The following is a 16,356-nucleotide window of genomic DNA, read 5'->3' as shown; positions in this document are numbered from 1 at the left end:
CATTGATTTGCACTTGATCTGACATCTGTTTGACTGGCATTTACTTTACCAAGTTGCAAAGATAACCTCTTTATCAATGTAATTAGACCAATCAAACGGAGTTAAGAAAACAAATGTTTATTCAACAATCCTCAGAGCTTCTTCTAAACTGAGGTGTTGTAACTCCATGCGTGAATTGATTAGCTATAGCTACATGAATCTATTAGATTAGCGATTGACCCAAAAGCTTAATGTGTTTATGTTTTTAGAAGGCAAGATACTTTTTATTCTTCATGGAAAGTTGGAATTTCAATATTTTATACTATTGTTTCAGACTAAACAATTGTGGGCATGATAGTTTAGAGTTTGAACTTGTGAACAATTTAGGATTTTCCTGTTGGAAATTCTTAGGTTGTTATAGTATGAAACATTAGGGCTTGTAAAATTAGGTTCTTATAGTATGAAGAATTAGTTTAGTAGAGTTTTTCTGTATCAAAGGCCTATTGGTTATAATGTCTTACATGGATGGTTCAATACATGAAGATGAAATGAGAAATTATGGCGCACACAGTGAGGTTGTGGGAAGAGTTCTTACAGTATGTGCATGCTATTTCATAGAATGTGAAATTAAAAAAATCTAAACATGAAAGCAACTACATGCGAAACACATGACGAAAACGGGTTTGATAAACTTGAACAAAATGTCAATTAAAGATATGGAAAAGGTTCTTTCAAAGCATTTGAAAACACCCACCCATGAAAGCCCCAAAAAAAGAGTTTTAATTGAAAAAATTATTTAAAAAAATAATAATAATACCAAAGGGAAAGCATAACAACATAAAACAAAGAGTAAAGGAAAACATAAGCTCGTAAGAAGAGATGAAGAAATCATGACAAATCACAACAAAAGAATTCAAATGTTAATTCATGATAATTGGAGAAATGATCCCACACATGATTTTTTGTTTAAATGTACAAATAGATAATCCTTCTAAATAATACAAGAAATATAAGTCATGTAGGATGCTATTATATATGGAGCAAATAACTTTCATTTCCATGTTCATGTCGATATGCCACTTAAATATTTTGTAATACCAAAAGACCCATGCCTAAAGGCATTCCTGTGTAATATATGTGGTGTTTGCTCTCAAATGTGCTTACTTTATTATTTTGAAATAATTGAGTTACTTTGAATGCAAAGTGTAGGTATGGAAGTTGTGAGCATTATGTTCTATTGGGGTGGAAAGATTTTGCGCAATCGCGATGAAGGTGTATCGTACGACATCGAACCTTAGGGGTTGTATAATGTGCACAGGGGGATAACATTGTCCGAGTTGGAGGCTATGATGGTGCCGAAGGTTGGTATGCATGGGGAAATAATGCGATTAGAGTTTAAATGTAGACTCCCATGTCGGGGGAAGTATAGGTTGCTGCCAATCAAAGATAATGAGACCTTAAGTAATATCTTAGAGCTCCCACATAAATTAGGCCCTGATTATTTTTTGGAAATCTATGTGGAGAAGAAGAGCAATTTTGGTGGCACAAAGATGCCAATTCTGGTGGGTGGGACATTCACTCAAATGTTGACACAATCGCAATCCCCTAACAATACACTTATACAGTCTGCACACATGTTCCCTGAAGATTAGCCTCCATTCAATCATTCTCAGAGTTACAATCAATTAAATGCATCACAAAACGTAGTGGTTATTACAGTGCCAGAGCAGGTCCAAGTGCTCAACAACGTATAATCTGATGGTTCTTACAACCCCATATCCCCAGTGGAATGAAGAATGTCTACCGGTTTGTAATGTTCAACGTACACCGGAGACGGCTGTCCAAAATTATGCATACTCCGATGATACAGTGCCATTGTTTGACGAGGTTGGAGTAAGTGATGAAGATTCTATGGAAGATTTGGATAGCGCATGGGAAGGTGCGGACAATGACTCTGGTGATGACGAAGTTAGAGGGCATCATGATATGCAGGAGGTACACACAAATGTCCATATCGCTTTCTACCATAATTTGCATTTCGACAATGATGGTTCCATCACTAGCCGTGATGTTGTCGAACGTTGGCCATTGTGGGACTTCGAAACTGCTAATTTGGAGAAAGGAATGATATTTACCGATAAGAAAAGACTAGTGCACGCTGTTCAGTTGTACAACCTGAAGCGCAATCGAGAATGCAAGGTCGTAGAATCCAAAGGAAACAGTTGGGTGGCCGAGTGCAAGCACGGCTGCAACTGGAGGGTTCGGGCAACGAACTTGAAAGACCAAGATTTCTTTCAAATTAGAAGGTTTGAAGCGCCGCATCAGTGTGTGTACCCTAGAATGAATAGGGACAATTGCAACCTCAAGTCCGAGGTCATTGCTCATTTCATCAAGGCACAAATTGCAGTAAGTGCCATGCTAGATACATTATTGTTTTTAGGATTTCATTATGACTGTAATGTATTCAAATATAATGTATATTTGCAGATATCACCAGAATTGCCTCTTGCTACCATAATTGAGGTCGTGAAGGAGAAGTTTCAGTTCACTATATCATATAAGAAAGCGTGGCTTACAAGGACGAAGGCAGTTGCAATGGTGTTTGGTGACTGGGACGAGTCGTACCGAAGGTTGCCTAGATATATGGCTGCATTGCAGGCATTCAATCCAGGCATAGTTGTCATGTGGGACATGATTCCAAATTTGCACTCTACCTCAATCGGAACTAAAATGTACATGAACTATGTGTTCTGGGCATTTAAACCTGCAATAGAAGGCTTCAAGTATTGTCGTCCAGTGATATGCATTGACGGCACACACTTGTACGGGAAATACGAAGGGAAGATTGTTGCGGCCACTGCAGTGACTACTTCAGACAAGATTGTACCTCTTGCCTTTGCCGTTGTTGACAAGGAGATGATCGAGAGTTGGGGTTGGTTCATTACTCTGCTTAGGCGACATGTGTGCCGTGACCGAGAGGGGGTCACATTGATATCCGATCGACACACAGCTTTGCTTAGTGTCGTGTCAAGAATTTGGGACAATCCAGCAGTTCAACCAAGAGGGTACCATAGGTATTGCTTGCGACACAAATAGGACACGTGACAACAGACAAAATGTAATTAGCACGAGTAGGTTGGGAGTTAGAGCTAAAAATGCATTAAACTTAATCGAGAAATGGCGTTAACGGTGCGGAAAAGCAAAAAGGGCATTAAGGGTGCGAAAAAGCTAATTGATAAACTCACTTTGTTGCTGTATAATTGATATTGTGTGTCATATCCTCATAAATCGTAATTTCCCTATTTTAGGTGAAATAACAATATGTTAAGCTAAAAGGAATGATGGACTGATTTTTATTTATATAGTCTTGCTATATCACTTGGTATATTCGTTGTGTTATTCATCTAAATTCAACTGAGTTAGTTATCTAATTTTTTCCTTCTCCATAAGCTAAATTACTTGTTAAATAAATTGAACCACATTCTGTTTAAACAAAAATCAAGCTCTGCATTTTTTATTACTTACCTCACTAGTTTTTGTTGCAGATTGATTATGTTGCCATGGATACAGTGATGCTTTTGGGCCAGATTGATGATGTTTGCATGGGCGCAATTTACATTATATTTTTTCTTTATGGAAAACATGTACAGCTGATATGTTTTGTTATGACGTTTCTTTTTCTTCTTTTTTTTTGTAGTTTGAATTGTAATTGTTGGTTCGGATAGTATATGTATTTGTTAGATTATACTATGTTTATGGATTCTTATTTTCTTTGATATGTACGGTTTATAGTTAAGTTGTGTATATGGTTGAAAATTGAATGCTACAGGTTGTGGAGAAATATTTTTATTGAATGGTTGAGAATTGAATGAATGAATGGATGGATGAATAATTTTGTATATGCATAGGTTACAGGTGACACAAAAAGTATTATTTGTTGTACTGTTATTTGGTGTTAGAACAGGTGTGTTGTTTTTTCTTAATGGGTTGAGCTTCGAAAATAAACTCCGCGTTAATGTTGAAAATTTACAGTAGGAGTGTCATGAAAATTTACCCCCACCAATTATCCCAGAAAATGAAATTAAAATAGAAATATAATATCATGAATCCAAGTAAACACAAAATCACAACAATGCTGCATTGCATAACAACAGTATATTGTACAAATTCACATTAGAAAGATACAAAACTTATCTATTCCAATAGAACATGGAAAATGTTAGGGTGAGGAAAACAAATGCATTTCAACAGATAAAACAAAATTTGTTAGCTAGAGAAACAATCTCAAAGCCAAATGGTTGGTCTAGTTGGGGGACTAATAAAGTTAAGACAGACGAACTGCCGCCTTCAACAGCACAGAAAACAGAACAGGTAGCTCAGTCAAAAACTTCCCTTAACTACGGCTCCTCAAATAGTGATCCTCTTCTTAAAGAATTTCAATCTCCATCAGGAAAGACGAAAGAGTCGCCTTTCAATTTCTGGAAGTCCAGTCAAAATGATGACTGTGGTAAGGAATGGGGGGTTGACAAAAAACTAAACTTGGGGGCTGGACAAACATTACCGAAAAACAAGTGGTTCGTCCAATTGGGGGACTAATAAAGTTCAGACAGACGAACTACCGCCTTCAACAACAAAGAAAACAGAACGAGTAGCTCAATCAAAAGCTTCCCTTAACTAGGGCTCCTCAAATAGTGATCCTCTTTTTAAAGAATTTCAATCTCCATCAGGAAAGACGAAAGAGTCGCCTTTCAATTTCTGGAAGTCCAGTCAAAATGATGACTGTGGTAAGGAATGGGGGGTTGACAAAAAACTAAACTTGGGGGCTGGACAAGCATTACAGAAAAACAAGTGGTTGGTCCAGTTGGGGGACTAATAAAGTTCAGACAGACGAACTACAGCCTTCAACAACACAAAAAACAGAACAGATAGCTCAGTCAAAAGCTTCCCTTAACTGGGGCTCCTCAAATAGTGACCTCTACGTAAAGAATTTCAATCTCCATCAGGAAAGAAGAAAGAGTCACCTTCCAATTCCTGGAAGTCCAGTCAAAATGATGACTCTAGTAAGGAATGAGAGGGTTGACAGAAAACTAAACTTGGGGGCTGGACAAACAAGCTCAAAGCCAAGTGGTTGGTCTAGTTGGGGGACTACTAAAGTTCATACAGACGAACTACCGCCTTCAACAACACAGAAAATAGAACAGGTAGCTCAGTCAAAAGCTTCCCTTAACTGGGGCTCCTCAAATAGTGACCTCTACGTAAAGAATTTCAATCTCCATCAGGAAAGAAGAAAGTGTCACCTTCCAATTCTTGGAAGTCTAGTCAAAATGATGACTCTAGTAAGGAATGGGGGGGTTGACAAAAAACTAAACTTGGGGGCTGGACAATCAAGCTCAAAGCCAAGTGGTTGGTCCAATTGGAGGACTATTAAAGTTTAGACAGACGAACTACTGCCTTCAACAACACAGAAAACAGAACAGGTAGCTCAGTCAAAAGCTTCCCTTAACTGGGGCTCCTCAAATAGTGACCTCTACGTAAAGAATTTCAATCTCCATCAGGAAAGAAGAAAGAGTCACCTTCCAATTCCTGGAAGTCCAGTCAAAATGATGACTCTAGTAAGGAATGGGGGGGTTGACAGAAAACTAAACTTGGGAGCTGGACAAACAAGCTCAAAGCCAAGTGGTTGGTCTAGTTGGGGGACTACTAAAGTTCAGACAGACGAACTACCGCTTTCAACAACACAGAAAACAGAACAGATAGCTCAGTCAAAAGCTTCCCTTAACTGGGGCTCCTCAAATAGTGACCTTTATGTAAAGAATTTCAATCTCCATCAGGAAAGAAGAAAGAGTCACCTTCCAATTCCTGGAAGTCCAGTGAAAATGATGACTCTAGTAAGGAATGGGGGGGTTGACAGAAAACTAAACTTCGAGGCTGGACAAACAAGCTCAAAGCCAAGTGGTTGGTCTAGTTGGGGGACTACTAAAGTTCAGACAAACAAACTACCGCTTTCAACAACACAGAAAACAGAACAGATAGCTCAGTCAAAAGCTTCCCTTAACTGGGGCTCCTCAAATAGTGACCTCTACGTAAAGAATTTCAATCTCCAACAGGAAAGAAGAAAGAGTCACCTTCCAATTCCTGGAAGTCCAGTCAAAATGATGACTCTAGTAAGGAATGAGGGGGGTTGACAGAAAACTAAACTTGGGGTTGACCTGAAGTTTATGAAATCACTACATTTATAAGTACACAAATCCATTCATTGAAGTATTTGTAGAATTACTTGAACTATTCAAAAACAATTGAAATATCTCTCTTCATTGATAAGTTGTGGATAAGCATTACAAATCCATTACAACATAAATGGTTTGGTCATTTATTGTGATACCCCTGTTCCGTAGTATGCTAATTGGTCCTTAAATTGAGTGTGATTATGTGTTTATCATGATTTGATGTGCCATTATGTGAATATATGTGATTTTGAAGTTTTATCTGTTCACCGTAGGAATATCTGTTTGACTAATCAACTTTGGAAATTTAATCGAGGGCCTTATCGGCCACAGAACCCGAAATTGATTACGCCATTGTGATTGGCATAATTTTTAGAGCCTACGGTGAAATTTAATTGAAAAATTGATTCAGACCAGATTAAGTTGATTAAATTGGTAAATTGGTGCCCAATTATTTACTAATATTATATTGACTTAGTGGGACTTGCCATATTTGAGCACTACACCTTATTTCTCTCCCTTAGCTTATTTTGGCTGATTCTTGAACTCAATTTGAGAGGGAGAGCCGACTATAGGGAGGGAGAAAGAGGGATTGTGCAACTTTGGTCTTGAAACTTGGAGATTGGAAGCCTAAGTCAAGATTTGATCATAGATTGTGAGAATCAAGCTCCTAGGTGAGTGATTCTTGGATTATAATTGTAATTTTGTGCATGTCCAAGCTATCTTAGTGATCAAGAACAAGATTGTGATGAAGTTGAGTTGTGTTTGTTGAATTGAGGCTTAATATGTGCATGCATGTAAGAAATACCTTGAAATTTGCATGTTTAAGCACAAATGTGTATAACCCATGTGAAATGTTAAAAGGAAACTCATGTCTTGATCACCATTTGTGTTATCTAAGTTGAGAATGTGGCTAATCCATCACATGCATGTACAAATTGAGAAGACATGAGCTTGAATGCACGAATTGGTTATGTTAATGATTGAGTTTGACATATTTTGGGACATGCATGTAGATAAATTATGAAATTGAGCTTCAATATGTTGTAATTTTATGTTTGTACCATGTTAGTATATGATTATGTGAAGTTTGGACCGAAATCATGCATCTTGAACCTTTGAATTTCGAGTTGAAGCTCAAGAACACAGTTCTGGGTTTTCCAGAATTTTGAGGTCCGCTCGAGCGGGGAATCTGACGCTCGAGCGGGAAAATCGTGCTCCCAGCTTTTTTGCAGAGTTGGATGTCCGCTCGAGCGGGACATATCACGCTCGAGCATGGATTTTTGTAGGCAGGCCTCCCGCTCGAGCGCCCTATTTAACGCTCGAGCGTATTTTTCATGCAACCAGTACTTTTGCAGGCCTTGAGGGTCCGCTCGAGCGGGTAAATTGACGCTCGAGCGGGGACCCTATTTTCTGAGATCCTGTTTTTGCATTTTGTGTTCTGTTTTCCCGTTCTGTTTCACTTGCAAGCACTCTTAGGCATATGTTAAGCATTGTAAATGAGTTAATGAGATAATAATAAAGCCTAAAGAGGAATATGTGAATTAAAGGACGGATTAAACTGTTAATGACCCTTTTGTGTTCATGAAATGTGTAGGGTCAAGCTCCAGGGCGCATCCACAAGCCGATCACTGTGAGTAATATCAATAATTGAAAGCTTGTCAATGTCCAATTGTTATTCCCTTATAAACTTTATGAGTTGTTAATTGAGATTGTGGACAAAAGTCTGACAGGAATAAATGAATGGACCAAAGGTCGTTATGATAAGAATGAATGGACCGAAGGTCGTTCTGAAGTAAATAAATGGACCAAAGGTCGTTTTGATAAGAATGAATGGACCGAAGGTCGTTTTGATGTAAAGGAATGGACCAAAGGTCGTTTTGACATGAAAGAGTGGGCCGAAGGCCGTTTTGACATGAAAGAGTGGGCCAAAGGCCGTTTTGACATGAAAGAGTGGGCCAAAGGCCGTTTGGACATGAATGAGTGGGCCAAAGGCCGTTTGGACATGAATGAGTGGGCCAAAGGCCGTTTGGACATGAATGAGTGGGCCAAAGGCCGTTTTGACATGAATGAATGGGCCGAAGGCCGTTTTGACATGAATGAATGGGCCGAAGGCCGTTTCGACATAAGTGAATGGGCCGAAGGCCGTTTTGCCATGAATGGAAACCCGAACGGGCCAAAGGCCAGAATGTTTAGAACTACTTGATTCGAATTTTGTATAGTTGTATATATTCGTTAAATAGACGTATGAACTGGGCCCAAGGCCGTTTGGTGTATATTGTTCTACATATTGTTATGCAACTGTCATGTTTGATATTATTCACTGGGCTATCGCTCACGCTCATTCATGTGTTTGTAGGTGAGCCAAGGGAAGTCCAAACCCAGCCCCAGTGAAGTCTGCTAGGAAAAATCAGAGTTTTGGGGAAGTCAGCCTTGCGTCTCACTCTTGAGACCTACCCTTGCCTTTGCCATGTAATTATATTTTGTCCTGCCGGCAAGGACTTTATGTATATCTGTAAATAGTCTGTCATAGGTTGACTCGTTTTGTATGATCCTGTCTGTAATGAATTTTGTGGAACTGTACTTTTGAATTGTGGGTTATTAACGTAACCGATTATGGTTTGTTGATGTGCATATAAGCACGGCTCTATGGACAAAGTTTTTATTTATTGCTTCCGTTTGGCCCCTTTACTCTGACAAGTTATGTCTGTTTTGGTCTGAGGCCGTAGGTAATCTCAAGATTGCTGGCCGGTTATGTCCTTAACCCATAGGGACGGGTTCGGGCCATGACAGAGTGGTATCAGAGCACGAGTTAATAACTCACACACTTGTCCAAAAAGAGCAATAAGCGTCTAGATAAGATCTAGGATGCATTCATGTGATAAGTACGAGTTTGGAAGCATTGATTATATGCTTAAGTGTTTTGTTATGAATAATTATATGTGTAAGTTGTGAACTACTTGCATTGCAAATTATCTGGAAATATGTGCTCCTTAGTGTATGCATACTTGTGTACCTTTTGTATGAAATGTAATGCAAGTTTAATCAGATGGTGAGAACCAGAGGTGATGGGTTAGAGGAATCCTCCACTGCCAGACTGGACAGGATGGAAAGACTGATCCAAGAAATGGCAGAAGCCTTGAGACAGCAACAGGAGTGGCAACAGTGGCAGCAACCACATCCGCCACCTCCACCTCCGGCACCACCTGTGCCAGATAATCAAAATGATGATCGGATAATCGCTCTCACCAAGGAATTCAAGAAAATGAAACCACCACAGTTCCATGGCGGATTGGATCCTTTGAAAGCTGAGGCTTGGGTTCTTGGGATCGAAAAACTGTTTGAGGTGTTTCCGTGCTCGGATACACAGAAAGTGCTTCTAGCCACCTTTATGCTAGAAGATGAAGCGAGAAGATGGTGGATGTTGATGAGGGAAAACCACAGAGATGTTGATTGGGCGAAATTTTTGGAAATCTTCTATGACAAGTACTTCCCGCTGTGTGTCCGGGATAGGAAAGTGGCAGAGTTCATGGAACTCAAGCAAGGCAGCATGACTGTAGCTGAGTATGAGGCCAAATTTACTGAGTTGGCCAGGTTTGCACCACACGTAATTGACACTGATTATAAGAAGGCAAGGCATTTTGAAGGTGGGCTCTGAAGTGACATCCTAGAGCGAGTGAATGTCCTGAAGTTGGAGACCTACATCGGGGTGCTTGACCGGGCCATCATATCAGAGGCTAACATAGCTAGACAAGCTAAGCCAACAACAGAATGGAAAGGCAACAAGAGACAAGGCTTCTTTTCGAAGAAGAAATTTTTGAAAAAGCAAAACACGGGCTCCTCAACTACTTCAAGTTCTTCCCGAGACACAGCTCCCATGTGCAACATTTGTGGCAAAAAGCACCGTGGAGTCTGTTACCGTACATCGGGAGCCTGTTTTAAGTGTGGGAAACAAGGGCATATAGCCCGAGATTGTAATCAGAATAGTGGGAAGGTAGCTGCTAGCTCCACTGCATCGATCCCAAAGCCGGGAAACACTTTGAGATCTACTACTACTGGGGATACAGTGAGACAAGGGAGAGTTTTTGCACTCGTTCCGGGCGATACACGGAATGCCAATGCCGTTGTCTCAGGTACTATTTCAATATGTAATCAGGATGCCTTTGTATTAATTGATTCTGGATCGACGCACTCATTTGTGACATATGTATTTGCATCTAGACTGGAAAGACCCCTAGAATTGTTGCCATATTTGTTATGTGTGTCTGCTCCATCGGGGGAATCTGTGTTATGTGACTATATATATCGGTTTTGTGATATGCATATTGAGGGTGCTACCCTATATGTAGATTTGTTGCCCTTAAACTTTAGACACTTCGATGTAATTTTGGGCATGGATTGGTTGACCAAATATTGTGCCACTATAGATTGTGTGACAAAGAGGGTTGTGTTTAAACCACCAGAACAGAAAGAGATTGTGTTTGTGGAAAATGGGGTAGTGCCTCCACCATATTTGATATCTGCAATGAAAGCATGTAAATTGATCAGGAAGGGGTGCCAGGGTTATTTGTGTTATGTATTGACTGAACAATCTGAGAGTGTTGAATTGAATGATATTCCCATTGTTAGAGAATTCCCAGATGTGTTTCCAAATGAATTACCAGGGGAATTGGTAGACAGGGAGATATAATTTACTATTGAGACCGTGCCAGGCACCCAGCCTATTTCTAAAACTCCCTACAGGATGGCTACTGCCGAAATGAAAGAATTAAAGGAACAGTTGGAAGACCTTCTTGATAAAGGGTTTATCCGGCCTAGCACTTCACCTTGGGGTGCACCAGTGTTATTTGTAAAGAAGAAGGATGGTACTTTGCGCCTGTGCATTGATTACCGGGAACTAAACAAGGTAACGATAAAGAACAAGTATCCTTTACCCTGTATTGATGACTTATTTGACCAGTTGCAGGGATCACAGGTGTTTTCTAAGATTGATTTGAGATCCGGGTATCATCAGCTGAAGGTTAAAGCAGAGGATGTTGAGAAAACCGCATTCAGAACGAGGTATGGTCATTTTGAGTTCCTTGTTATGCCATTTGGAGTGACTAATGCTCCGGCAGCATTTATGGACCTAATGAATAGAATTTTTAAAACCTACCTTGATGAGTTTGTTGTAGTCTTCATCGATGATATTTTGATATACTCTAAAGATAGACTTGAACATGAACATCATTTGAGGACTGTTTTACAAATACTTTGGGAAAGGAAATTATTTGCTAAACTAAAGAAATGTGAGTTTTGGTTGGATGAGGTTGTTTTCTTAGGGCATGTGATCAACAAGGAAGGAATTTCAGTGGATCCGCAGAAAATAGAAGCAATTGTGAATTGGCCTACACCAACTAATGTGACAGAAGTTCGCAGTTTCATGGGCTTGGCTGGGTACTACAGGAGGTTTGTAAAGGACTTTTCGAAATTAGCTGTGCCTCTTACCCAATTGACACGTAAAGGACAACCATTTGAGTGGAATAGTGAAAGAGAATCAGCCTTTCATGAATTGAAGACAAGATTGACCACTGCACCAATTTTGACACTACCTTCAGGTACGGAAAATTTTGTGATTTTCAGTGACGCATCTTATAAGGGCTTGGGTTGTGTGTTAATGCAGAACGGAAATGTTATTGCTTACGCCTCCCGACAGTTGAGGCCACATGAGAAGAATTATCCAACACATGACCTAGAATTGGCCGCAGTTGTTTTTGCTTTGAAAATCTGGCGGCATTATCTGTATGGAGCAAAATGTGAAGTCTACACGGATCATAAGAGCCTAAAATACTTCTTCACGCAGAAAGAGTTGAATATGCGTCAGAGAAGATGGCTGGAATTGATAAAAGATTACGACCTAGAGATTCAGTACCATCCGGGAAAGCTAATACAGTGGCTGATGCCTTGAGCAGAAAATCAACCGGGAGTATGGCTTGTTTGCTTACTGAACAAAGGGAGATTTTGCAAGACTTTGAAAAGTCTGAAATTGAAGTGGTGGTATGTGAACAGGGTGGATTGATAGCCGCTATTACAGCCGAACCAGCAATTGTTGATGAGATCAAGCAGAAACAGAAAGAAGATGAGCTCCTCAGAAAGGTAATTAATGAATTTGAAGTAAGCCCAAAAGCAGAGTTCAGTGTCGAGAATGGAATGTTGAAATTTCGAAACCGAATATGTGTCCTAGATATTCCGGAGCTGAGGAAGAGGGTTTTAGATGAAGCCCACAGATCTGTATTTGCTATGCATCTGGGTAATAATAAAATGTATCGGGATTTGAAACAAACCTATTGGTGGCCTAAAATGAAGAAAGAGATTGCAGAATATGTGTCCAAGTGCCTCCAGTGTCAGCAAGGCTGAACATCAGAAACCAGGCGGTCTACTTCAACCCCTCCCTATTCCTGAATGGAAGTGGGAACATGTGACTATGGATTTCGTTGTTGGCCTACCTCGAACTTCCCGAGGTATGGACTCTGTTTGGGTTGTAGTCGACAGACTGACCAAATCTGCACATTTTCTGCCTGTCAAAACTACATTTACTGCTTATAGATTGGCTACTATTTATGTTGATGAAATTGTCCGGTTACACGGAGTTCCGGTGTCTATCGTGTCAGATAGGGATCCGAAATTTGTATTTAGATTGTAGAAAAGTTTGCAGGAAGCTATGGGAACAGAACTAAGGTTCAGCACTGCATTCCACCCACAGACAGATGGGCAGTCAGAACGAACGATACAGACTTTGGAAGATATGCTTCGCATGTGTGCTTTGGATTTTCAAGGGAGTTGGGAAGATTACCTATCACTTGCAGAATTTGCTTATAACAATAGCTTTCACTCCAGCATCGGCATGGCACCATACGAGGCTTTGTATGGTAGGAGGTGTAGATCACCTATTTGTTGGACAGAGGTCGGAGACAGAGCTTTGCTTGGGCCTGAAATTGTACAAGACACCTCTGAAAAGATCAAACTATTCGGCAAAGACTCAAAACAGCTCAAGACCGACAGAAGAGTTATGCAGACGTCCGGAGAAGACCTCTTGAGTATGAGGTCGGCGACCATGTGTTCATCCGTGTTTCTCCAATGAAAGGCCAAGTCAGGTTTGGGAAAAAGGGCAAGTTGTCACCCCGCTACATTGGGCCGTTCCAGATTTTGGAAAGGCTTGGTCCAGTTGCCTACAGGGTCGCTTTGCCACCGGGATTTGAGCAAATCCACAATGTGTTTCATGTGTCAATGTTGAGGGGTTACCTCCGAGACCCGTTGCATGTGATTGATTATCACCGGGTTGCTATTGATGAAAATATGCAATATGCTGAATGGCCGGAAAGAATTGTTGACCGACAAGTAAAAGAATTGAGAAACAAATCCATTCCAATAGTGAAAGTGGAATGGAAGGAACACTATGGGACAGATGCCACAATGGAAAAAGAGGAGGAAATGCGTCTATGCTATCCACATTTGTTTCCTGACGAAGGTAAATTAAGTTTGGAGGACCAAACTTCCTAAAGGGGGGAAGACTGTGATACCCCTGTTCCGTAGTATGCTAATTGGTCCTTAAATTGAGTGTGATTATGTGTTTATCATGATTTGATGTGCCATTATGTGAATATATGTGATTTTGAAGTTTTATCTGTTCACCGTAGGAATATCTGTTTGACTAATCAACTTTGGAAATTTAATCGAGGGCCTTATCGGCCACAGAACCCGAAATTGATTACGCCATTGTGATTGGCATAATTTTTAGAGCCTACGGTGAAATTTAATTGAAAAATTGATTCAGACCAGATTAAGTTGATTAAATTGGTAAATTGGTGCCCAATTATTTACTAATATTATATTGACTTAGTGGGACTTGCCATATTTGAGCACTACACCTTATTTCTCTCCCTTAGCTTATTTTGGCTGATTCTTGAACTCAATTTGAGAGGGAGAGCCGACTATAGGGAGGGAGAAAGAGGGATTGTGCAACTTTGGTCTTGAAACTTGGAGATTGGAAGCCTAAGTCAAGATTTGATCATAGATTGTGAGAATCAAGCTCCTAGGTGAGTGATTCTTGGATTATAATTGTAATTTTGTGCATGTCCAAGCTATCTTAGTGATCAAGAACAAGATTGTGATGAAGTTGAGTTGTGTTTGTTGAATTGAGGCTTAATATGTGCATGCATGTAAGAAATACCTTGAAATTTGCATGTTTAAGCACAAATGTGTATAACCCATGTGAAATGTTAAAAGGAAACTCATGTCTTGATCACCATTTGTGTTATCTAAGTTGAGAATGTGGCTAATCCATCACATGCATGTACAAATTGAGAAGACATGAGCTTGAATGCACGAATTGGTTATGTTAATGATTGAGTTTGACATATTTTGGGACATGCATGTAGATAAATTATGAAATTGAGCTTCAATATGTTGTAATTTTATGTTTGTACCATGTTAGTATATGATTATGTGAAGTTTGGACCGAAATCATGCATCTTGAACCTTTGAATTTCGAGTTGAAGCTCAAGAACACAGTTCTGGGTTTTCCAGAATTTTGAGGTCCGCTCGAGCGGGGAATCTGACGCTCGAGCGGGAAAATCGTGCTCCCAGCTTTTTTGCAGAGTTGGATGTCCGCTCGAGCGGGACATATCACGCTCGAGCATGGATTTTTGTAGGCAGGCCTCCCGCTCGAGCGCCCTATTTAACGCTCGAGCGTATTTTTCATGCAACCAGTACTTTTGCAGGCCTTGAGGGTCCGCTCGAGCGGGTAAATTGACGCTCGAGCGGGGACCCTATTTTCTGAGATCCTGTTTTTGCATTTTGTGTTCTGTTTTCCCGTTCTGTTTCACTTGCAAGCACTCTTAGGCATATGTTAAGCATTGTAAATGAGTTAATGAGATAATAATAAAGCCTAAAGAGGAATATGTGAATTAAAGGACGGATTAAACTGTTAATGACCCTTTTGTGTTCATGAAATGTGTAGGGTCAAGCTCCAGGGCGCATCCACAAGCCGATCACTGTGAGTAATATCAATAATTGAAAGCTTGTCAATGTCCAATTGTTATTCCCTTATAAACTTTATGAGTTGTTAATTGAGATTGTGGACAAAAGTCTGACAGGAATAAATGAATGGACCAAAGGTCGTTATGATAAGAATGAATGGACCGAAGGTCGTTCTGAAGTAAATAAATGGACCAAAGGTCGTTTTGATAAGAATGAATGGACCGAAGGTCGTTTTGATGTAAAGGAATGGACCAAAGGTCGTTTTGACATGAAAGAGTGGGCCGAAGGCCGTTTTGACATGAAAGAGTGGGCCAAAGGCCGTTTTGACATGAAAGAGTGGGCCAAAGGCCGTTTGGACATGAATGAGTGGGCCAAAGGCCGTTTGGACATGAATGAGTGGGCCAAAGGCCGTTTTGACATGAATGAATGGGCCGAAGGCCGTTTTGACATGAATGAATGGGCCGAAGGCCGTTTCGACATAAGTGAATGGGCCGAAGGCCGTTTTGCCATGAATGGAAACCCGAGCGGGCCAAAGGCCAGAATGTTTAGAACTACTTGATTCGAATTTTGTATAGTTGTATATATTCGTTAAATAAACGTATGAACTGGGCCCAAGGCCGTTTGGTGTATATTGTTCTACATATTGTTATGCAACTGTCATGTTTGATATTATTCACTGGGCTATCGCTCACGCTCATTCATGTGTTTGTAGGTGAGCCAAGGGAAGTCCAAACCCAGCCCCAGTGAAGTCTGCTAGGAAAAATCCGAGTTTTGGGGAAGTCAGCCTTGCGTCTCACTCTTGAGACCTACCCTTGCCTTTGCCATGTAATTATATTTTGTCTTGCCGGCAAGGACTTTATGTATATCTGTAAATAGTCTGTCATAGGTTGACTCGTTTTGTATGATCCTGTCTGTAATGAATTTTGTAGAACTGTACTTTTGAACTGTGGGTTATTAACGTAACCGATTATGGTTTGTTGATGTGCATATAAGCACGGCTCCATGGACAAAGTTTTTATTTATTGCTTCCGTTTGGCCCCTTTACTCTGACAAGTTATGTCTGTTTTGGTCTGAGGCCGTAGGTAATCTCAAGATTGCTGGCCGGTTATGTCCTTAACCCATAGGGGCGGGTTCA

General features: G+C 40.3%; 1 protein-coding gene across 1 annotated transcript; it reads left to right on the top strand.

The window, feature by feature from the left end:
* Positions 1–1,737: 1,737 nt before the first annotated feature.
* LOC145813848 (uncharacterized) lies at positions 1,738–3,075 on the top strand. The gene is made up of 2 exons (XM_082909978.1): positions 1,738–2,385; positions 2,467–3,075. Exons 1-2 carry the CDS (start codon positions 1,738–1,740, stop codon positions 3,073–3,075), a joined length of 1,257 nt encoding a protein of 418 aa, XP_082766104.1.
* The last annotated feature ends 13,281 nt before the right edge of the window (positions 3,076–16,356 follow it).

The sequence above is a fragment of the Camellia sinensis genome, chromosome 2, assembly GCF_055761805.1.
Source record: "Camellia sinensis isolate YWXY chromosome 2, ASM5576180v1, whole genome shotgun sequence".
Classification (NCBI taxonomy): Eukaryota; Viridiplantae; Streptophyta; class Magnoliopsida; order Ericales; family Theaceae; genus Camellia; species Camellia sinensis.
Note: the sequence above shows the minus strand (reverse complement) of the source record. Positions and strands in the feature narration are given on the sequence as shown.